Source organism: Pelophylax lessonae, assembly GCF_965119305.1.
Source record: "Pelophylax lessonae genome assembly, chromosome: 4".
NCBI lineage: Eukaryota > Metazoa > Chordata > Amphibia > Anura > Ranidae > Pelophylax > Pelophylax lessonae.
Window position 1 is genome coordinate 533469801 of NC_138771.1, and position 24216 is coordinate 533494016.

The following is a 24216-nucleotide window of genomic DNA, read 5'->3' on the forward strand; positions in this document are numbered from 1 at the left end:
TGGAAAACCCTCCATGTGACTGTATAGTGGCATTCACTAAGTGCTGTGCAGCATATTAGGTACATTTTTAAACTATGCAAATAGTAACTGAAAAGACTGTATTGAAATGCCAAAATTACTCATCTGGTATTTTTCCTTTTAAAAATATACATTAAATTTGACTTTCTTAAAGTTAAAATATTAAATTACATTTCAGAAATTCTGCTTTTAGACATTTTATAGTGTGACTGCATCTTTAATTTTGATTGTGCTGTCCCCCTATGTCTGTATTTCCCTTTCTATGTGTTGATACCTGAGGAAACAGACAATGGAGCTAAAGGGCACTAGATTCTTCACACTGTGCTACCAGAAATGTGTCTTTAATGGGAACAAAGTTCCTGTTTTCATCACTGAAAACTAAAAGTGATTTCTTTATACAAAAAAGCAGTGTCGTAATTTCCAGGTCACCCATTTTTTGTATACTGTGAGATTGCTTGGTGGTAATGAAATCTGTCTTTGTGAGGACAAATTAATTAAAAGTACATTTTAACTTGGATTTCAATTAACGCCAACTAATAAAGGAACAATATATGCTTCAAAACATTTCTCATCAATTCACTACAAGGAGCACAATGTAATTTATCCTTGTGAATTTTGTTTAGTAAATTAACTTTAAACTCCACTAAGTACTGGCAAAATCCTCTGTCACTTAATAAGAGCAATGTGCAGGGCTAACATTGGCACTATTATGTGCATTAAATAATCCCTACCTGCCATCTGGGAGATCTGAATTTTAAAAGCATCAAATAATCCAGAACAATTCCAGAACAATGCCAGCCACACACAGCTTTTGACCAAATTTTACCAACCGGTGTATATTAGTCTTGCCAATTTCAATCTCACCAGTTAGGCTCTAAAAAAATTCTTATTATTTGGTTATTGGTAAAACTAATCAAAATCTTATTGTGAGTTCAAACTAATACTGGTCAATTCAGCCATTGCTACCAGCAATTATATAAATAAACTTGATTTAACAATTTAGGATTGGCCCACTATTAGGAATTGTTTGGGTTATTTTAGGGTAAATGGTATTATGTATGCCCAGGTATGTGTAAGCAGATCTGTCACTCTCTACAATTAAAAAAAAAAACTGACATTGGCTTTATCGCACTACAGTTTCTTGGGCCATGAGTTTAAAGCAAAAAATGAATATTTAGCAACAACTAGCAGCAAAGCATGGAACTCAGTGTTCTGTAACACTGGATTGCCTATGCTATTTCCACTGATCTATCCTACAAAAAGTGGAAAAATATATGACCTATGTACAATATATATTTCACTGGAACAAGTCTGGTCAACTACATATTCCATATCCTTGGTGGCATAGGTGTCCAAGAATTTCACTAATCGCCCAGTCCAGTGGAGTCTATGTGATGTGGAATCTCTAACGTTTTGTGGTGGTGTAAGGAGTCTGTAACAAGTCTTTGTACAGGAATGCAACAGTCGAATCATAGGTCTCCTCTGCCCTAGCGTTGGCCTGCCTCCCGGATCCTGCATGCCACGGCTGTGATGAGTGCTGCTCCCTTTCCACTGCCATCTTCAGACTGCATGAAGGTCACCTGGCACTTTGGAGACAGTTCTTTCACAGTTTGGTGCATGATGGTGGAAAAGCTGCAAAGAAATTTTAGAAAAGTATTACACCAATGAATAGTGCAGTAGCAAAGAATACACATTTGTGTAAACCCCATAGAGATCTGTTGGAGTGCATATCATTACACATGAGGGCTGAAACTTATTGGACTGTTAATGCATAATTGTTTATTTAAAATGAGCAATAGAGTTTGTGAGACTAACTGTGTACAAGCAAAAGGTACAACTATAGCCATAGCAGGAAATGCAACCCTTCTGGGGCCCAGAAACACAAGAAGCGCAGGTATATCTAATTATCAAGTGAATTATGCAGATGACAAAAGCATTTGCTTAAATTAAATTATATATATATATATATATATATATATATATATATATACACACACACACACACACACACATACACACATATATATATATATATATATATTTGGAAACAAATATACAATTGATACGAAAGCATTTATGTATTCTGTATTGCTAGAGGAATTAACCTGGACAATAGAAAAGCAGGAAAGATTATTGATTTTTCTGGGGCCCCATTAGACATAGTTTCAGCCCTATGCACAAGGATGGATACCTCAGTTGTTTAAAGCAGCCTTTTTCATCCAGGTAGCCCAGGCACCCTGGGGTGCCTTGAGGTTTCTTCAGGTGTGCCTTGGCAAAGTGCCTACAAATTGCCCAAAGATTGTATACAAGCCAGGGGGTGGATGAAACCTGCCTTTTATACACAAAGCCACAGGTTTTCATTGTACACCATTACAACCTTCTACCTACCAACCTCCTAACAAATAATGACATCATCAGTTGATAAGAAGGATGTCAGTTGCCTGCATATCATGCTTGTTTGAACCTCCCTTGCCTCTCTCCATCAGATTTGTCTTATTAGCTAAGTGTAGAAAATCTGAGGGAGAAGAGAAATATTGGAATACTATTCAGTACCAGTTTCCAAAAGTGTATTTGCTTTGGAAGAATAAATCACCTCTAACATTGAGTGTCCTATGTGTATAGATGTTGCTGCACTATGTAAAACTATTAGAATAGTTTTTACATTTTAGAATGGGGCGCCTTAAAACTGTCTATAATTTTGGAGGGTGCCTCGAGATTTTCCATAATTTTAAAGGGTGCCTTGACTGAAAAAGGTTGAGAAACACTGGATTGAAGACCAATCCTTTTTTACCTTAAGACCACCAGCTAAGACATATACCATCACTTTATAAATGCTAGGCATCACATGATGTTATTTTACCAGTGGCGGGATGGTTGGGCTGCTTGAAGCACCTGGATGGTTAGTTTAGCCAAACACATCTTTAGCTGCACCTTTGACTAATATGTTACTGCAGGCAGTATAAGAAAAAATGGATACAGCTACCACACCTACCATAAATCACTATATTACAGAAGACTGTGTCTGCTAGTTTACTCACAATAGGTCCAAAAATGTTATGGAGACATAAAAAACTGGTTTGCCTGAAAAATGTTATTTAAAATGACAATTTATGGAGATGGCTCAATCTAATTTGCCAAAATGCCTTGGTTTTTCAAATGTAAGTTTCATAGGACTTACTGTGGGTGAAGCTTATACAGAGTTCCATCCACTCCCACTGTGACCTTTAGGTTCTCCAGTCCACGGTTTTCCCTAATCTTGTCAACCACAGCAGCCACCCCAGCTCCACATAGCTGTGCCGCTCTCCGGGCTACGACTGTGCACACCTCCTTTACAATGATACTGTCATCACATGTGCTGTTCAATCCGAGGTGCTGAAGAATAGAGCGCACCTGCAGCAATGCCAAACGGTCACTGGCAAGAGAAGACAAAAACTAGTTAGGTAAAAGACTTTTAATCCCCTTGGGGTCCATGCACACTGGCTCAAAAAAACACTGCTTCTAGAGGAGTTTAGCGTTTTGCCTGTAGAAACAGCTCAATGTTGTCCTATGTGACCATGCACTTGTTTTTCTGGGAGCAGTTTTTTGGCAGAAAAAACACGAAACGCTCCTAAACGCCTGTACAATAACACACTATATGACCCTTTTTTATCTGCCAAAAGAACTGGGGTGTTTTTAAGCCCAGTGTGCATGGACTCATTTCATATAAATCAATATGGCACAGAAAAATGATGAGAGTTTCAGGTCTGCAGAGCTCTACAGCATTCTCTGATTTGGATGGGGTCAAGAATGGTCATGTCATGATTCCCACTTTGTCCAAAGAGAGAATGAACATGCCTATATTTCAACACTGCTGTTAACTAGTTCATGTTAAGGATGGCTTAAAGCGGAGTTCCGGACACAAAATCAACATAGTCGATTTTGGGCCATCCGCTTGCTATAGCTCACCTGAAAAAGAAATGGGTAGTTAGGATTTTTTTTTTTTTACTCACCTTGTAATTGCAGAAAAAAAATACTCACCTTCCTTCCACTTCCTCCCTCGGCTGCACGGCCCGGCCGTGCAATGACTCCTGGGAGCTGAACGTCATCGCTCCCAGGAATCAATGCGCCTGCACCAGCCCCGACGTCAGTTCCGGTGCAGGAGCGTCATACCTTGCTAAACAGCTTCTGGGCATGCCCAGAAGCTGTGCAGGGATGACGCTGCAGACCCGGAAGTGCCGGCGGTGCCGGCGCAGTGCATCTTGGGACGGAAGAGGACGCGGAAGAGGATCGCGCTGGCTTCAAGCTGCCCACACCTGAGATGGCAGCGCTGGAGAAGAAATTATAAAAGTAAGTATTTCTTCTAAAAGGTAAGTGCGAACCGGAACAGATCAGAGGCTAGCCATTGTGGAATGCACTAGCCCTGACTGTACTGGGGGTATGTTCATTGAAATTTTTTTTCTGTGGCCGGAACTCCGCTTTAAGTAACATTCTGGTGATCTGTTTATTTTTCTATAGGTGCAAGTGTTGGTACTCTTACAGAGCAGAGCTGGACTACACTATGCACGAACACCTCGTATGAAGTAGATGGCTTCCACACTTAGAATTGTGAGCAGTTAAAAATCTCTACTTTTGATAAAATGTTAGAAAGAGGTTTTCAACAGGGTTATTTCTGCTGTATGGCAGGGTTGAGTGATTTTGAATCTGTTTAATACATTTTTGTTGATTTCCTCCTTCCATGTTCAACTATCACTGATAGTGATTCTGGCGGCACGCATGGGATTCCGGCTGGGGGAGGAGTGGCTCCAATTGCCACTGCCCCCCTGCGATCGTCAGGGAAATGGTGAGAAGGCCCGCCTGCTTTGTTTACATAAGATCTTCTCAGTGACATACAGGAAGAGATCAGCAGATTCAGCATAGCTGAAACTGCGATCTCTGTGTCTGTCACAGAACCCCCCTCCCCACACATCAGTAAGCATGAGGCATACATTTAACCCACAGTATTAACCCCTTCCCTGCCAGTGTCATTATTACAGTAACAGTGCATATTTTTAGCACTGATTACTGTAGTAATGTCACTGGTCCCCCCCAAAAGTGTCAAAAACGTCAGTTAGGGGTCCGATCTGTCCGCCATAATGTCGTAGTCTCGCAAAAAATCGCAGATCGCCACCATTACTAGTAAAAAAAAAAACAATAAAAATTACATAAATCTTTCCTGTAGTTCGTAAACGCGATAACCTTTGCGCAAACCAATCAAAATATGCTTATTGCGATTTTTTTTTGTACCAAAAATATGTAGCACAAAACAAATTAGCCTAAAATGTTAAAAAAATTTTGATTTTTAAATTTTTTTTCTTTTTTTTTGGGAAGGTCATATAGCAGAATGTGAAAAATATTGTTTTTTTTTTTTTTTTTATATAAAAATTGCCGCTCTTTTTTTGTTTATAGCTCAAAAATTAAAAATCGCACAGGTGATCAGATACCACCAAAAGAAAGCTTTATGTGTGGGGAGAAAAGGACGTAAATTTTGTTTGGGTACAGCGTCGTATGACCGCGCAATCGTCCATTAAAATAATGCAGTGCTGAACCGCAAAATAGGGCCTGGTCAGAAAGGGGGCAAATCCTTCCAGAGACAAAGTGGTTAAGTAAAAGAATGTGTAATTAGTAGAAATTTAAATGGAACTCTCGTTATAGGGTCATTCTACAATGTGGTGGAAGAGACAAATGTAATGAGTAAAATGTCTTCCCATGCACTTACCTCTCAATCTGAGACAGAAATTTTGTTTCAAAAATTCCCCTTGTCTTGAGCCTTTCAGAGATCTTTCCACGGAACAGGAGTCCACGTTTGGTAAAGTCTATCAAAATATTCCTGACTATCTCCCCAAGGTACATGCCACTGATCATCTTTTCAAACCTGAAATGAAAAAGAAATGTATTAATTTTGCTCTGACCTTCATCACCATCATGAAGAACAGTATGCCATGGTGAAGCATGGAGAAAAGGTAGTCTCTGTGTGGCCTATTACAACCAAAGCAGTTATATATCTTTGTTGCTTGTTTCAAAATATAGAATGATAGAACATCAGTAATAGGGAGTAGTGACAGCTGCTCTGCTTTTATTATAGGTTAGTACACAGAAAGGGTTTACAAAACACAGAGTCACTGATTGTTTTGTATGTATAACATATAATGTCAAAGCAAAATTCTTGCAGGGGTAGCTGCTGGCAGGAGGAATAAGCAAGGTGCCCTAGGTTGATTCCTACTGACATAAGCATGCCCGCCTGTCAGCTCCGATTATGAAGGAATGCTCCCCAGAACTACATCTCTCAAAAGCCTTTCCCTACATACGCTGTGGGCAGTTAGGCTCTTGGGAATCAAGGCAGTAGCATTGTTTTGATTGAAAGTAATCAAGACCTGCATGTGGACAGGGGCAGAGTTGAAAGGGCTATATGGAGGGTTTTAGTGCATCGGCCCCTTAAGGAAAATTAGGAGCTCACTGGATTTCTGGCAGGATAAACACATTTTTTTCTGTACTTGTAATGTTCTTTGTTTTTTTCTTGGTTTTGTTTTTTTTGCCCAGAGATACACTTTAATTATTCACCATATATCAAATTAATTTCTATTTGTCTTTAAACACGGACAAGGGGCTGCAGCCATGTAACAAAATTAGAATGACAAATACTCGAGTACATTTTAGAAAAGTCCTGTAGGTGGGTATGTAATATGTTTGTGACTTACAGTATATCCTTTGTATCTGTCATGGTAGAACAAAATCAACAGTAAATGGCATGCAAGAGACAAAGCTAGAGATAATAAGCCCAGTACAGAAGTTTACTCTATAATCCACCCTCTCTGCAGATACAGGATGACACATCAGACATGCATACATGACAATTTGGCCAAAAAATATCGCCAGTGCAATCTCAGAAATTTCATACTGGATTCTTCAGTGCTTCCATAACAGCTAGATACAATTACATTTGTTTTCTGTTTGATTTTGGTGTCCAAAGGAGACATACCTCTGCTTTCCAGGGTTAAGAGACAGCTCATCCACCGCCTTGTCAAACTCTGTACGGAAATCTTCCAGACAATCATTATCACCGAATGCTCCCCACTCCATATTGACGCACATTCTACCTTCTACTCCCTCCACTAGATCCACGTTCCTCATCTCTTCCATGTAACAGGCATTACTGCCAGTACCTGACATACACAAAGAAAATCATTATTTAAATAATGTTATAAATTGACAAACTGATTACACAGGATCATGAGTTTTTCAGGAAAAAATTATACCCCTATTACTAATCTCTATTACTGAAACTTCCTATTTGCGGGGAGTAGAAGCCACAAGTTTAAAGAGACCCTGTCAACAACTTGAAATGGCAGAAAAAAGTATTTTAAATGATGATTGACATCTGTGCAGGAGTGGAGTGATCCCGCGCCAGCCAATGAAGGGTGGCACCCAGCAGAAGATGCCGGTGGATGAGGGGGATGGGGACCATTAAAGGAAATGCATGTTTAGCCTCGCTTTAACCTCCCCACATAATCCACTATATAATTGTCAGGGGAAACGCACAGAGGAATATACTATAGAGAAGTGATGGCAAACCTTGGCACCCCAGATGTTTTGGAACTATATTTCCCATGATGCTCAACTACACTGCAGAGCACATGAGCATCATGGGAAATGCAGTACCAAAACATCTGGGGTGCCAAGGTTTGCCATCACTGCTATAGAATGTCACTTGAATGACAGTTTGGAGTCTGCTGGGGCTGCAGACATCATATCAAAGATAGTGGCATCCAGCAACAGTTTCGGGGCTTTTGAATGTCTGCACAAGGGAAGCTTTTACAATGCATAAAATGTGTTAAATACACATATAATCTTATGGAAAGATTTGATCTGGTGACAGTGGCTCTTTAAGTATCCCCTATAGTGCCCTGTTTTGTTGTCAGATTTAATTTCGATTTAATATCCAAATGGAAACTATTACAATATTATGACTGATACAACTGGATGTGTTCACTAGAGCATTCCCAGCACAATAATTGGTTCTGTCTGTTACAACCACAGTTCTTCTTCCAGATGGCTTTTATAGTCATAAATGTAGATTTACAACTTACCGACAATCAGTCCCATTTCACAATATGGGTCTTCATAGCCACATGTCATCATGGTGCCCACTGTGTCGTTCACAACAGCTACTACATCCAAGTCAAACTCCTGTGGAGAGCAGAGGAAGACTAATGTAAAAACTAGTCAGGGATTTGAATGACTACTATTATTTGAAGTATACATTATTTTTTTATTGAAGGACCAATGAGGATAAAATGCCAGTAAGTTTATAAAAAATGTGGTTATTAGGTAAAGGCGTAGCGGCATTTGTGATGAAAATCTGCAGCTTTACTTTACAGTTTTTAAATTAAAGGGCTACAACACTTTCCCCCTGAAAAATGGAGCAATCCTTTCACTTTGTATAAACTAAAACATGCTGCCCATATTGAAGAGTCTCAGATCAGAAATTCAGATAGTTTGTGTTTGCCAGTGTAGCACTGCCCCCTTGATGGCTGCTGAATTTCTCACCTTTTCGGGTCCCTCTGGGTTACCGGTAGCAACTGCATGCAGAAAATGAGCACTTTACTTTCTGGCTCAGTCAATGAACAGTCTATGGGTTGTTGTTTTTGTTGTTTCATTTTATATGGGGATGGGAGAAGGGAAGAGTGGGATACTCCAGAACTTGAACTATTCACAATGCTGAGGACTTCTATCTGAGGATGCAGCTAGGCCGCAGTTTCACCTTGCCACTAGATGAATCTGAGGTAAAGTTCCTTAATAGACAGCTTGCTTAGCACCATAGGCGTGCGCACGGGGTGTGCCGGGTGTGCCTGGGCACACCCTAATCACCCTGTGTCTGTTAGTGTTGGGCCGGCTTCTCCATCTCTGCCACTGAGGGTAGTGAGATACTTGGTGGAGAGGCGGCTGTGCTGTTGGCTCCAGCAGATAGTGAGGCTTGTCAGAGCCGCTCAGTGTGTGTGTGACACTGTTAGGTAATGTTAATGCTTGCAGGGAGAAAGACGAGCTGTCAAAACTCAGGGGTGATGTCGGGGGTGGGCGGGACCGAACAGCTATCAAACACCAGCCAATAGGATGGGGTCTGGGCGGCCGCTTCGTTTATGTGGCTCCGCCCCTTTCTTAAGCAGCCCAATCATTGGCTGGTGTTTGACAGCTGCTTGATCCCGCCCACCCCCGACATCACCGCTTTTTTTTACAGCTGGGCTTTCTCCCTGAAAGCAGCTACATGACATGACAGTGTCATACACACAGTGGGGTACCAATGTGGGGTGTCAGCCGGCGTTCTCTGAGATCCCACATCGCAGGGTGAAGGCAGCTGCAGTGGCAGCTCCTTCAGTCCGTGCTGCTAGCGGGGGGCGGAGCCGGGATGGGAAGAAGGGGGCGGAGCCTCGCGGGGAGGGGCGGAGCCTCGGCGGGAAGAAGGGGGCGGAGCCTCGGCGGGAAGAAGGTGAGTGCGTTCCCATTGCTCAAGTGTGTGTGCTGGATAGGAGGGGGGTGGGGAAGCTGCATATAGAGGGATTCATCTTTCCCTATTCTTTCTGCAGCTGCTGAATAACTGATTGTCCTCCTCTCCCTCCTGCAGGAAGAATAGGGAAAGATCAATTCATCTATATGCAGCTGCCCCATCCCCCTCCTATACAACTTCTTTTGCTAGCCCCCCGGTGCTCGTAATCCCCCCCTCTGCTCTTAGCCCCCCCCAAAGGCACTAGACCCCCCTGTTCTTTAGCACCCCCCATGCTCTTCAGCCCCCCACAGTGCTTTTCATCTCCCTCCCCCCAAGTGCTCCCTGTCCCCCCCAGTGCTCTCCACCCCCTGGTTTTCCTTGCCCGCCCCCTAAGTGCTCCCTGTCCCCCACCCAGTGCTCTCCACCCCCCTGGTTTTCCCTGCCGCCCCCCAAGTGCTCTCCACCCCCCTGGTTTTCCCTGCCGCCCCCCAAGTGCTCTCCACCCCCCTGGTTTTCCCTGCCCGCCCCCCAAGTGCTCGCTGTCCCTCCCAGTGCTCTCCACCCTCCTGGTTTTCCGTGCTCGCCCCCCCCCCAGTGCTCCCCCCCCCGCGCCTTCCAACCCCCCTACAATGCTTTCCAAATCCCCTCTTTATTCTCTCCAGCCCCCCCCCCCCACCGTGCCCTTCAGCTCCTCCAGTGCTCTCTGCTTGCCCTGTGCTCTCCGGCCCCCCTAGTGCTCTTCTATCTTCTATCATGTCCTCAGTCTCTGACCATCTCCTGTATCATGTCCTCAGTCTCTGACCATCTCCTGTATCATGTCCTCAGTCTCTGACCATCTCCTGTATCATGTCTGCAGTCTCTGACCATCTCCTGTACCATGTCTACAGTCTCTGACCATCTCCTGTATCACATCTGCAGTCTCTGACCATCTCCTGTACCATGTCTACAGTCTCTGACCATCTCCTGTATCACGTCTGCAGTCTCTGACCATCTCCTGTATCATGTCTACAGTCTCTGACCATCTCATGTATCACGTCTGCAGTCTCTGACCATCTCCTGTACCATGTCTACAGTCTCTGACCATCTCCTGTACCATGTCTACAGTCTCTGACCATCTCCTGTATCACATCTGCAGTCTCTGACCATCTCCTGTACCATGTCTACAGTCTCTGACCATCTCCTGTATCACGTCTGCAGTCTCTGACCATCTCCTGTATCATGTCTACAGTCTCTGACCATCTCATGTATCATGTCTGCAGTCTCTGACCATCTCCTGTACCATGTCTACAGTCTCTGACCATCTCATGTATCACGTCTGCAGTCTCTGACCATCTCCTTTATCATGTCTGTAGTCTCTGACCATCTCCTGTATCACGTCTGCAGTCTCTGACCATCTACTGTATCATGTCTGCAGTCTCTGACCATCTCCTGTATCACGTCTGCAGTCTCTGACCATCTCCTTTATCATGTCTGTAGTCTCTGACCATCTCCTGTATCACGTCTGCAGTCTCTGACCATCTACTGTATCATGTCTGCAGTCTCTGACCATCTACTGTATCATGTCTGCAGTCTCTGACCATCTCCTGTATCACGTCTGCAGTCTCTGACCATCTCCTTTATCATGTCTGTAGTCTCTGACCATCTCCTGTATCACGTTTGCAGTCTCTGACCATCTCCTTTATCATGTCTGTAGTCTCTGACCATCTCCTGTAAACACATTGCTAATAATATTAGCTATCTATTTATGCTGAAGGTAGGACTGTGCAGGGGAGGCAGAGAGTGCAAAAGGGGGAACTGTGATTAGAGAGACAGGGGGCAGACTGCAAGGGGCACTGTGATTGGGGGGGGGGGGCTGTGAATTTTGTGCAATAAATATTCCTGAAAACATTACAAATTTTTGTGGGTGCTTACATTTTAAAGTTGGGGGGGGGGGGGTGCCAGATATAGGATCCGCCCCGGGTGCCAAATTCTCTAGGTACGCCACTGCACACACACTGAGCAGCTCTTGCAAGTCTCACTGTCTGCTGAATGTGAGACTCCCCCTCTCCCCTGTTAGTGTCCATAAGTGGTGTCCAGTAGTGCCACCTATCAGTGCCCAGTAGTGCCACCTATCAGTGCCCACCAGTGCCACCTATCAGTGCCCACCAGTGCCACTTCATCAGTGCCCATCAGTGTCACCTAATAGTGCCTATCAGTGCCCAGCAGTGCCGCCTCATCAGTGCCACCTATCAGTGCCCACCAGTGCCGCCTCATCAGTGCCCATCAGACACATCTAACAGTGCCTATCAGTGCTTCCTATCAGTGCCACCAATCAGTGCCCACCAATGCCGCCTATCAGTGATGCCTATTAGTGCCCATCAGTGCTGCCAATAAGTGCTGCCTATCAGTGCCACCTATCAGTACCCATCAGTGCAGCCTCATCAGTGCCAGTCAGTGCTGAGAACAAGCGCCTATTAGTGCTGCCTATCAGTCCATATCAGTGCCTCACATGTAATTTCACCTGTAATACACATCAAAAGGAAAATAAGGCATACATCTTTTTCAAAACTTAGCAGTGATGGTGGAACCCCTCTACAGATATTTGCCATACAATTTAACTTAAGTGCAAAAACCTTTTAGTGTCCCAATACTTTTGACAAGTGTTTATGTGTGTGTGTGTGTGTGTGTGTGTGTGTGTGTGTATATATATATATATATATATATATATATATATATATATATATAGTGTGTGTATGTGTGTGTATATATATATATATATAAATATATATATATATATATATACACACGCATGTGTGTTTGAGCTTTGGGGTGCACACCCTAATGCAATAGGCTGCGCACGCCTATGCTTAGCACCTATCTTTAGGGTACTCACCTAGCACCCCCTTTCACTCCGCCAGCTGACACCCTCCTCTGACTACTCTACTCCGGGGTGGCCTCCTTCCCGGTCAGGCCCTTAGACACGACCCCCTGTACTCACAATACTGTTTTTTTTCAGGTTCTCCAGTGTCTCAACCCCTCTAGTTAGCTCTACTGGACCTCTGGGTTCAGCTCCTTCATTCTGGCTCACCAGGCCGACTGCCTGCAGAAGAGGAGGCAGCCGCCACCCTCCTTCCGGGACTCTGCTCACCAGCCAAAGATCCCGAGCACATGTGCTCCTGGCAATTATACCACACCCCACAATGCACCGAGACAGCAATCTGTGCAAATCACTGGGGCTGTATCAAAGCCTGTGTACCCATTGGTCAGGTTTTCTCCACTGTCCAATATGCCTCCCTATTGGACCAGTGGGAAACACTCCCCTAGACGAGATGAATCACACACTGAGCACATTGAGCAGACCTAACTCACAGATCCTGCTCTCTGTTAAGCACAGAGCAATATAGATTTTCCTGCTGCTCCTCTGATAGGCAGACAGAGCTAAAACTATACTCTCTCTCTAGCACCTACCAAGGAGGGTGCTACACCAGCAAAACTTACATACAGAATCAGCTTCTAATCAGATCTAATGATAAGATCCTCACTGCTGTGAAATGCTAGATTAGCCACTAGTGTCACTGTCTCAGTATTAAGATAAACTATCAGTTACACAGGGAATGCATGTTTATTTTAGTGAGTTAGCTGTTTAGAAAGCTGGAAATACATGTGGCAACTCTCAGTCACTTTTACAATTGCAGGTATACAATGGAGAAGGTTCCTCGCTCTCTTTGTGGAAGCAGTGTTCTCTCTGTACAGGTCTGACCCGGTAGGGGGCATACAATCAGCTAAACTCGTTTTCCATGCTGATTGGAGACGTCTGCCTCTTAGTGGACCCCTAAAGAGAGACCACTGCTTCCATACAGTGAGCAAAATCCTTTCTCTGCAGCATGGTTGCAGGGACAGACTATTCCACTCAGGCTGTGGCTACTTTCTAAAGCATTAAAACTGTAAAGCCAGCCATTGATGGTTCAAATCTCGACCATTGCAGAAGGGACCGGCTGAGATTCCATCCATGTATGGGCAGGCTGATTGTACCCAAGTCAATCCATTGATCGGCTTGGATACAACCAGCATGCTGGATTTCTAGCATGCGATTATGGCCAGTGGCTTTAGCCGCTAGCAATAATCACTGTGTTCTCCCAGCAAGGACGGCTCCCCGATCTTGCGCCCCCCTTCCTATAGGGAGAGATTCTCACATCAACACTAACTTTGTTGATGGGGGAATCAATCATTTTTCTTATCTGCAGCAATGGGTTTCAGGAAAGAAATTCGAAATTCGCATCATCTATGCCCTGCCTATGAGTATGAATATGGAATTCTTTTGGCTCATTTAAGCTCAGTTCAGTTGGGCTTTAGCATAATTTGTTAGCACAAAAAGCTGCTAAACAATTCCCAGCCTATACTGGGCCTGCAGTGTTGGCCTTCCTTATTGCTCCACATCTTCTAATTGGATATAGGTTCTAACACAAAGGAAAGATCCTTGGCCAGTACAGCCCCCCCCCCCCAGCCTTGTCCTTCCTTGTGCATTAGATGCCCACCCCCAAAGAGAGCATACTAGGTAGGCAAACCCTGCCCCAGGCTGTATATGTCTGTTAGCGCTCAGCAGTGCTTTGATGGACACAAAGTAGCATAAATAATTTCACCATTGTGCAGTGTTCACTGCAATTACTTCAGGGCAGAAAATATACTTTTGACATTACAACCATCCTAAATAACGTACAGCATGTCTTATCAGTAATGCAATGCAAACAGCAAAGGGCATCAACACATAGAATTAAAGAGGAGCTCCAGTCTCCCCCAGAAAAATTAAAAGTCAGCAGCTACAAATACTATAGCTGATGACTTTTAATATAAGGACACTTACCTGTCCAGGGATCCAGCGTTGTCCTCATTCCAGCCAATTCTTAAATGGGCTTCGGGTCCAGTCACCAGCATCTTCAGTTAAGCCGTGCATGAATGATGTGATGTGAATGATCCCACAGACACAGGCTGAGGGTAATGGAGGGGAGAGGGCCATGGCAATATGACCGGAAGTGGGTGCGGGTACCTGTCAAAACCAGGTACCCCCATCCCGATGCAAAGAAGCTGGTTAGTTCTCTTTCTATTTAACAGATTCCTTCATCAATAAAAATGAGGTGATTGGAGGAATCCCCTCAACTGAGAAATTGTATTCTGACAGCAGGACCAGCCAGTAAGTGGCTGCCGCTGCTAATCGAGATACATTTTCCAATATGTCCCTTCGACAGAAGTTGATCAAATGATCCACCTCTATTGTGCAAGGTCAGCAACACACTGATTGAAATTTGGCCTGCTGAACCCGAATTTCAATCAGTGTATGGCCAGCTTTAGATTTCAGGTTACTCTAGTGGGACAAGTGACAGGTAATTCCTGATTGGTCACTATAGCTAATGCCCTCTGCTTATTAAAAAAGCTTGTCTGGATGTACAAAATAGTCTGTACTCACTTCTCTTCTGTGGATAGCTTCTTTCAAGAGATTCACAACATCTTCTCCTTCACAACCAGATGCATTGAAACCTTTTGTCCACTTTAGAAGAATGCCCTGTGGAGAAAGAGAGACGATGTAGGAATGATAGTGGCATAGGTATTTCCTAGGCGTTCATTGAGTATTCAATAATGTTCTCTGTGGGTTATCTTGATCAAAGCCTGCTGATCAGCAAATCTCTGTGAATGGAAAAGCAGCTCAGAGGCTGCAGGAGTGCTTGAAGTTTTCCTGACTTTATTGCACTTGAAAACTGACTGAATGTGACTGATTTTTAAGGATATGTTGTTTAAAAAACAAAAACTATGCAAATTTTGTTAGCCCTCCAGCAGCCCAAAACTGTTTTTCATTAATGAGGAACAGATGATCGGCAGAGGTCTTGGCAAGGTAACCCCACTGTTCAGCACTGGTTTGTAGCTCGATGGGTTTTCCATTTTAAAGCAGAAGCTAGTAATGCACTGGTGGGCAGTCATGTTGGAACAGGAAAGGCCATCCCCAAACTGTTCCTACAAAGTTGGGAGCATGAAATTGGGGTATGCTGACACCTTAAGTGTTCCCACCACTGAAAATAAGGGGCCAAGCCCAACCCCTAAAACAGACACAAACCATAATCCCCCCTCCACCAAATGATTTGGACCAGTGTACAAAGCAAGGGCCAAAAAGACATGGATGAGCAAGTTAGGGGTGGAGGAACCTGACTGGCTTGCACAGAGTCCTGACCTCAACCCGATAGAACACATTTGGGATGAATTAGAGCAGAGACTGCGAGCCAGGCCTTCTCGTCCACATCAGTGCCTGACCTCACAAATGTACTTCTGGAACAATGGCAATATTCCCATAGACACACTCCTAAACCTTGTGGACAGCCTTCACAGAAGAGTTGAAGCTGTTATAGCTGCAAAGGGTGGGCCAACTCAATATTGAACCCAACGGACTAAGACTGGGATGCCATTAAAGCTCATGTGCATGTAAAGGCAGGTGTCCCAATACTTTTAGTAATATAATGTGTATAGACATTGCAGTTGTTTTCTGTGTATGTATCCGCTTTATATAAAGCTGGTCATACAACTGTTAGATTTTTTGTTCAGTCTGGGGGCTTAACAGAAAAAAATCAATTCATGTTATGCAGCATGAATGGATGAATCTCCTGCTGTGGCTTTAACGTTGACAGACAGTCTCAGCAGCTGTCTGAATCCCTGAACAGTGGCTGCATCTGACTAAATGCAGCTGCTGTTCAGCCAACAATTTGCCATTCGGCTCTTTTGATCTTTTAAATGAAGAATGCTGGGGAGGAGGGGGCACCGGAGACACCCAGTAAGTAAATCTCAGCCAGTTCATCAAGAACCATCAGAGACAACCATGCAAAAACCTAGGGTGTGTTCCCATATAAGGCCATTAGATTAGATAAAATAAATGTATATTCCCTAACAGGTGACCGTTGATCAGGCACAATGAATCTGAAAAAGGTTGAGGAAGATTAAGGATCCTCCCCAGGAAAACAGATCAACTAAGGGCACCAATGAGATCGATTATAAATGTGATAATTTTATTAGGCACTTATGCCTTATGCCTGTGTACAAAATAGAATATACGTGAAAAGATGTGGCACATCTCATTGGTGCCCTTAGTTGATCTGTTTTCCTGGGGAGGATCCTTTATCTTCCTTAACCTTTTTCAGATTCATTGTGCCTGATCAACAGTCACCTGTTAGATTCATACCTAAAGGGAATATACATTTATTTTACCTAATCTAATGGCCTTATATGGGAACACACCCTAGGTTTTTGCATTATAGACTATTGGATCTGCTTATGATCCTTTCTAGTTATTGGGCTTTGCTAATTTATTAATTTGTTCATTGACTGACTTATGTGATCTGATGTGGCACTGACTTATCTATGCCACATCTTTTCACGTATATTCTATTTTTTACACAGGCATAAGTGCCTAATAAAGTTATCAAATTTATAATCGATCTCATTGGTGCTCTTAGTTGATCTGTTTTCCTGGGGAGGATCCTTTATCTTCCTCAACCTTTTACACATCAGTGACAACCAGCTAAACCTTTTTTTGCTTTTCCCTGCTGATTTCATAAAGAAGAACCAGTAAATGAATAAAGATAAATGTTTACATGATGAAGAATAATAAGAATAAGAGTTAATGATAGTTACCTCATCCAGGCTGTTCTGATGGCAAGGAAAAGAGAAGGTGAACCCAAGTGGTAGTGACACTCCTTTCATGCCCATGTATTCCAGGAAGTCGGCAATGCAGTGCACAATATGATCAAACAGCTGCAAAGAATTTCAGGTTTGTCAGTGTGATATCATAAGTTCTCATAGCATTAATATACACACTTCTACAACACTACTGTCGGGAATGGTCTGCAGTTAATCAATTAAATCGGTCTGCAGGCTGATTGGATAAAAAGAATGGATTCCCCCAGCCACACAAGTGAGATGGATGGAAGAATCTTCCTCGCTGTGCCATTGTATTCTGATAACAGAACTCCTTCACTGTCAAAATACACAGATCAGCAGCTGCAGCCGCTGATCGACAAACGTTTTCCAACATTCTCATTCAACAGAAGTCAATTGTTAAATCAACTTCTGTTGAGCAGGAATAGCCATACATGGATCAACATTTCAAATGTAAGAATATACAAGCGAGAGCTCCAAGAGGAATAGCAGCTTGCACAAAAAGGTGACACACCAATCTTATGTAAAATAAACCAAACTAAAGTGCAGTGCTCAAACAATGGGTAAAGATACTCAAAATAATAGAGTTAAATACATCAAATTATACATTCAAAAATATGATGAAAAATGTGTATTAAAGTGCTAGTGCTGAATAAGGCGCATTAATAAAATGATAACATATAGTGCACAGTAGCACCTTTTAACCTGTTTGTGCACTATATGTCATATTATTATTGCACCTTATTCAGCACTAGCATTAATATATAGTTTCTTCATTATATTTTTGCATTCATCACCATATGAATTGGTTTATTTTAACTACTTATTCTTTTGAGTATCTTTACCCATTCTTTGAGGGCTGCACTTTATTTTGGTTTATTGTTTAAAATGTGTCTTGTCCCCACTGAACTGGTTAAATTCCAATCCTTCTATGGGCAGCTTGGGCTCTACTGTACTTGGGAATGTTAGAGGCTGATACCAGGACAAATTCTGATACTTGCATTAAAAGTACATTTAATTATGTATCAATGAATAATACAGAGCTACAATATTTTGAGTCTTTCATTTCTGTTCAGCTTTGAATACATTTGAACAATTTTTCAACCAACCACAGAGCTGGACAAAGAGTTCCCACCATTTATATTATGTACCACTCCTTTAGGAACACTGTGTTTGTATTATGTATCCTTTTAATGTAATGAATGAGCCATCTTTGTGTATGGCCGTAACAAGATATGATATCCTTTTCCAAGCATAATTATCAATAATCAGTATATATGTTTAGTTTTCAATAAAATATTTTAGAATAACACTATTGGATATTCATATATATATATAATCCATTGTTCCCTCTAAAGTCCCACATGTTGCCTAGGGGGTTTTCATTTAAAACCCACCATTTATATAAATCTCACCTCCTCTCCGGTCCCCTGCATGGCATCCTGGGGAATGGTGTAGATCTTGTTGTGCATTTCCACTCCACGTCTCATTCCATTCCGAACACGCACCAGGAGTACCCGGAAATTAGTGCCCCCGAGATCCAATGCCAGGAAGTCACCCCTCTCTGGACAAAACGGAACATCACATCATTACATCTCACATGCCACATTGGCTATTGTTTTGCTGTGTATTGAGCAATTTAAATCACTTCATGATAAAGAACTGGCCAAAAATCCTGACTGACTTCTTATTTGATATATTTATATTCACCACAATGGCCAATGCCATTAAAATAAAGGTTAAAGCAATCACTGATCATTAGAGTTCTGTGTAAAAAAATAATGACATCTCAGGCTACAAAATTGATTTCATGAGAATGGAGTTTGGGAAAGACTGACTTAGGCCCCTTTCAGACGGAGCAGAATCCGTCAAGTGGATCCGCCTACTCAGGGGTGGGGATCTCTCAGGCAGGCGGGTGACAGCCCGCTGTTCTCTATGGGGCGGTGGGATGGAATCGGACTGCCTGCCCATTTCCATCTGACTGTCATCCAATCTGATCTGCCGGATTGATGGGGAACGGATGGATCCCCATCTGTCTGTTTTTAGCAGACTGGATCGGATTAGATGCCGGCGGGTGTCAGCAAACGCATGTCCGCTGACATCCGCTGACATCTGCAGCACCAGAGAGAACAATGGGTGGTCTGAACGTGTCCTGAAAAACAGACAGGTGGACCCAATCGGTCAGCAGGTGTGAAAGGAGCCTTAAGTTGAAACTAAATCAAAATCACAAAGAATGTTATCTTCCCTTGCAGGCTATTTTCTCTACACTATAAATATTACCCATGTAATGGAGATTAAGAAAGAAGGACTTGTTTGTAGTCCAAACTAGGAGAGCAAACTAGGAGAAAACCATGACTTCTCTATTGATATAGTGGAGAAAGGATTTTAGCCACACTAGGACAGGACGTATGTAATTCCCAATTACCGAGCAAAACTGAAACAAAAGCAAAAAAAAGAAAAAACAAATGCAGCCATCGTATCTAAGAACTGGTAAGCTGAAATATATCAAATGTTTGATCTACAGTTAACGTACACTTTCATATTAGTGGAAACCCTTACCTGTTCCATCGGGGGTAGAGCGCACATATGTGGGCAGCATCTTCACTGTGGCTTCTTCATGACTTGCCTTTTTCAGGCCTCTATCCATTTCCACTCTCATGAGTCTCTTGACCTCTAGAAGCTGCTTAGTGCTCAGGTTCAGAGATTCAAGAGTCTTCTCACGCTCGTGACGCTGGTCAGCCAATCGGTGTGCTACAGCTGTCACCATGGCCGCTCCTTTACCACTGCCATCCTCCGAACGGATGAATCGGACATCGCAGTCAGGCACAAGTCGGCGGACAGTCTTCTGAAGCAGCCGGGCAAAACTGCAGATAGTAACAATAAGAATGCAGACTTAGCCTGGTGTGCACTATGAAACGTTTACTAACTGCTCCATGCTCATTATTGAATTTTTAAAAATAAAAAGCAAATCACCTAAAAATGATAAAGTATGTCTAAAACTTTAACCAAATGATTTAAAAAAAAGACCAGCTCACTATCAGTGGAAATCATAAACCATTAGAAAATACCACCAATAGAAGACCTAAAATGCTTTACATTGTAACTTGGGTATAAAGAAAACTAGAGACGGGAATTACGTAGAATCTATACTAACTCCAAACAGCAAATTATATGTAATGTTTAGAGCCAGTTCACACTGAGGCGATCCAACTTTGGGGGGCCACCTGTGAAGTCGCGTGCACCGCTGTGCACCGCGACTTCGGCGCGACTTGCAGAGACTTCACATAATGGAAGTCTATGCAAGTCGCTCCCAGGTCGCCCCAAAGTAGTACAGGACCCTTTTTCTAAGTCGGAGCGACTATTAGAACGGGTACTGTACTACTCAATGGACCGCGACCTACCGCGACTTGTCAGGCTGACAAGTTGCCTGACAAGTCGCGCTAGTCTGAATGGGCTCTTAAGGAATGCAAACATCCCCTTAAATGAATGGCCTTGGAGAACCATTATAAATCAGCCACACACAGATATTTCCTAAAAACAGATGTAAAAACGAAATGAGTTTATCTGATGTATGCAGTGGGTATAAAACCTATTGCAATCTACAGAGGGCTGGAACTGACTAAGCTTGCAGGATCAGTTCACAATGGCCTCACTTTACCAGCTATAAATTATGACATGAATAAAATAGTGACATCTAAATGATACTTCATCACTCACCCCCAGGGCTGGCTGTCAACTATATTCCCCCTGGCCAAGACCAGTGTGTCATCCCATAATGTCTGTTGCCTTTCTACATATTTAAGCCTTTGCATTCACACATATTGCACTGGTATATACCTAGCTTAGTCATCTCTCCACGCTTACACTCCACCAGTATGTATCTAGCTTTGAGATGTCTTCACACTTACTGAGGATGATTTTTGTACACAGATCCATCCACACCCACAGTTGATCTCAGCCGTTCCACACCCTTGTTCTCCCGAATACGCCTTAGGACTGCAGAAAGTGTGGCTGCACATAAATTGGCCGATCTGCTAGACACAATTTGGCAAATTCGGTGGGTTGCTACACAATCCTCATGTGAAGGTTCCAGTCCCAGTTTGCTCAGGATTGCATGTGCTGTTTTGATCCCTTCTTTATCTCTGTAAAAGCAGAAGGAGACAATTGTGAAAGTCCATACTAAATCTGGAGAACAACGGCAAACACAGAATAGAATGTTCCGCTATACTTCAATGGCAATTAGCCTAATGCTGGAAGCACTTTTAAAATAGAGTGAAAGGACTAGAAATGTATAAAAGTTTTATGTTTGTGAAAAGGTTTAACGTTTCATTACTAACAGACACATTGGGGTTGATTTACTAAACCTGGAGTGTGCAAAATCTGGTGCAGCTCTGCATAGAAACCAATCAGCTTCTAACTTCAACTTGCTCAATTAAACTTTGACAAAAACCTGGAAGCTGATTGGTTTCTGTGCAGAGCTACACCAGATTTGGCACACTCCAGTTTTAGTAAATCAACCCCATTGAGTTGGTTCTGTTAATAAGTCATGTGCCTGCGTGGGTTTCCTCCAGGTACTCCGTTTTCCTCCCACACTCTAAAAACATGCTGATAGGTTAAATGGTTCCTGTCTAAATTGGCCCTACTATGTGTATGTATGAATTTGAGTAGGGGCCTTACATTATAAGCTCCTTGAGAGCAGGGACTGATGTGAATGTCCAATGTATGTAGCACGTAAATTGACGGAGCTATATAAGTACTTGTAATAAATAAATACATTTTGATTATCTTACTTTTCAATTTCTGATACATAGCGTGTCTCAAAGTGTCCAGTGGTCAACAGATCGGCGGTGATTCTTCCACCAAACAGCAGATCCTCCTTGGCCATCTTGACTAGAATGAGCCGCACCAGCTCTCCCATGTACATTCCACTGATCATCTTCTCAAACCTAAAAAGAGAAGATCTAACTGTCAGCACCGCGCACTTCTCTGAGATCCAACGCATCTACATGGGCATGGTGCAAAGAGCAGTTATGTGCAGTATTATACAGCAACCAGAGGTCAGCTACCAACAATCTAATTTATACTAATGAAATCTGACTTCTGATTGGTTACCCCTCATGAAAGCAAAACCAATAAGTAATGCTGTTATAAATTGCAATCCATAAAATATACTTTTTTATACTCCATTTTTACCTCAGTAACACTGGGATAGCTTAATAGCTTTAACACTATAGCAAAGTGTCAAAGTCATACTTTTTTTTACAATAAAGTAAATTATTTTCTACATTGTAACACCTTGTCGCTCGCCAAAGCCCATGTGTCAGCTCTGCAACTGCTGCCAACCTTCATATGGAGTAATAACATAAAATGGCCACTGGGTGGCAATCTTGCAACTGTGACATGTTTCATGATAACTATTACATTTGGTAGATAAAATAATGAAATGAGCATAAAGTAATGTGTATTACATTATAAACCTTAATATTTATTTTTCTTATATTGAATATTAATGCATTTACATTCCCTAGTTTTTTCAATAGCATCTATTGCTTTCTGTTTGCATTTACTGTCCATCTTTGATTTAAGGTAGTAGGCACTTTGATTTTATTTCAGGGATGGTAGGTATGAACTGGTCCTGGACTTACAGTATATACATATATAAACAATGTAAGATCCTTACATCTGCTTTCTAGGATTAAGAGATCCCATGTCAATCTCTCTGTCAAACTCAGTTCTAATGTCATCCAGTATTCCATCATCTCCAAATGCCCCCCACTCCATGTTCACACACATGCGTCCCTCGTCACCTTCCACCAGATCGAAGTGACGCATATCTTCCATGTAGCAGGCATTGGTTCCAGTTCCTGTGAAAAATGCAGTCATTAATACAGGTCCAAGCAGACATGATGATTGCTGATAGGAGGATCTTCACACAAAATCTGGGAGCCTGGCATGCATGTATATTGTATCAATAATCATATGGCATGCATATATAATATATATATATATATATATATATATATATATATATATATATATATATATATACACTCACATACACACACACATACAATGGATGGAGGAGCCCACACACGTACACATGTGCTGAAAGCAATAATAATCACCTCCTTACCTATAATAAGTCCAATCTCACAGTTGTGGTCATCAAATCCACATGTCATCATTGTCCCCACTGTGTCATTCACCACTGCCACAATATCAATGTCAAAATCCTGTACAAGAATTAAGAAGAAAAAAAAAAACAAATGTTTAATGTCACTTTAAAAGCAGCAGTGAAAAAGGTTAAACTGCATCCATAGTGTAGTCATATTACAATGTGAAGGTGAAATGTTCCCTTTAAAGAGTAAATCCATTTGTTGAGAAAAAGGAAATTCACATCCCAGGTGATCTATGTACATTGCTGGGCTTTTACCAAACGTTGTTGCAGATTCCTACCTAATTCTGGTCTAAAGAAAAAAGCGGTTTGTTCTACTTTGTGTCTTTAAATAGTGATTCTGAATAGGAGTGACTCATTCATTATTAATCAGCTGACACACTTGCAGTGTTCCAATGAGGAAAGTTGCAGTGTCTGCATCACTTTAGAAATTTTATCCCTTTGCATTTTTTGTTGCAGAGGATGGCTAAAATCAGACTTTTATCTTAGTGCAAACATCTGAAAAAATCAGTGAGCCAATCGCGCTAGCAGGAAATGACATTTCTGGGGAAGTTCTGTACATCAACTGAGTACAGAATGCCTCCAGGTTGCCATATTGCATTGAACTGTAAAGAAAATAACATTCAGTTACAACATAACCAACATGACTTGTGTAGCACTTGTATATGCTATATTATTATTGCTTTTTTTTTACCACAAAAGTGGAGTTACCCTTTAAAGTCCTCTTGGCAGCTCAGCTTCCCCTTTCACACTTGTGCAACTTGGGACTGCAAAGTCGCATGACAAGTTGTACCCCACTACTTTGGTCTGACTTTGATGCGACTGGAGGTCCATAGACCTCGAAATAACACAGGCA

At 42.3% G+C, this 24216-nt stretch overlaps 1 protein-coding gene across 1 annotated transcript in view; it reads right to left on the minus strand.

Annotated features, from left to right (window-relative positions):
* Window positions 1-1068: 1068 nt before the first annotated feature.
* LOC309555305 (hexokinase-2) overlaps window positions 1069-24216 on the minus strand; it is a 73437-nt gene continuing 50289 nt past the window's right edge. The window contains exons 6-18 of the mRNA XM_082257221.1: window positions 23319-23418; window positions 22866-23049; window positions 21976-22131; window positions 21094-21327; window positions 19745-20049; window positions 18601-18749; window positions 17162-17281; window positions 14955-15050; window positions 8121-8220; window positions 7013-7196; window positions 5753-5908; window positions 3197-3430; window positions 1069-1650 (exon numbers count right to left, since the gene is read on the minus strand). Of these exons, the coding sequence (XP_082113347.1) occupies window positions 1506-1650; window positions 3197-3430; window positions 5753-5908; window positions 7013-7196; window positions 8121-8220; window positions 14955-15050; window positions 17162-17281; window positions 18601-18749; window positions 19745-20049; window positions 21094-21327; window positions 21976-22131; window positions 22866-23049; window positions 23319-23418 (2163 nt within the window). The 3' untranslated portion in view covers window positions 1069-1505. The remainder of the gene's footprint in view (window positions 1651-3196; window positions 3431-5752; window positions 5909-7012; window positions 7197-8120; window positions 8221-14954; window positions 15051-17161; window positions 17282-18600; window positions 18750-19744; window positions 20050-21093; window positions 21328-21975; window positions 22132-22865; window positions 23050-23318; window positions 23419-24216) is intronic.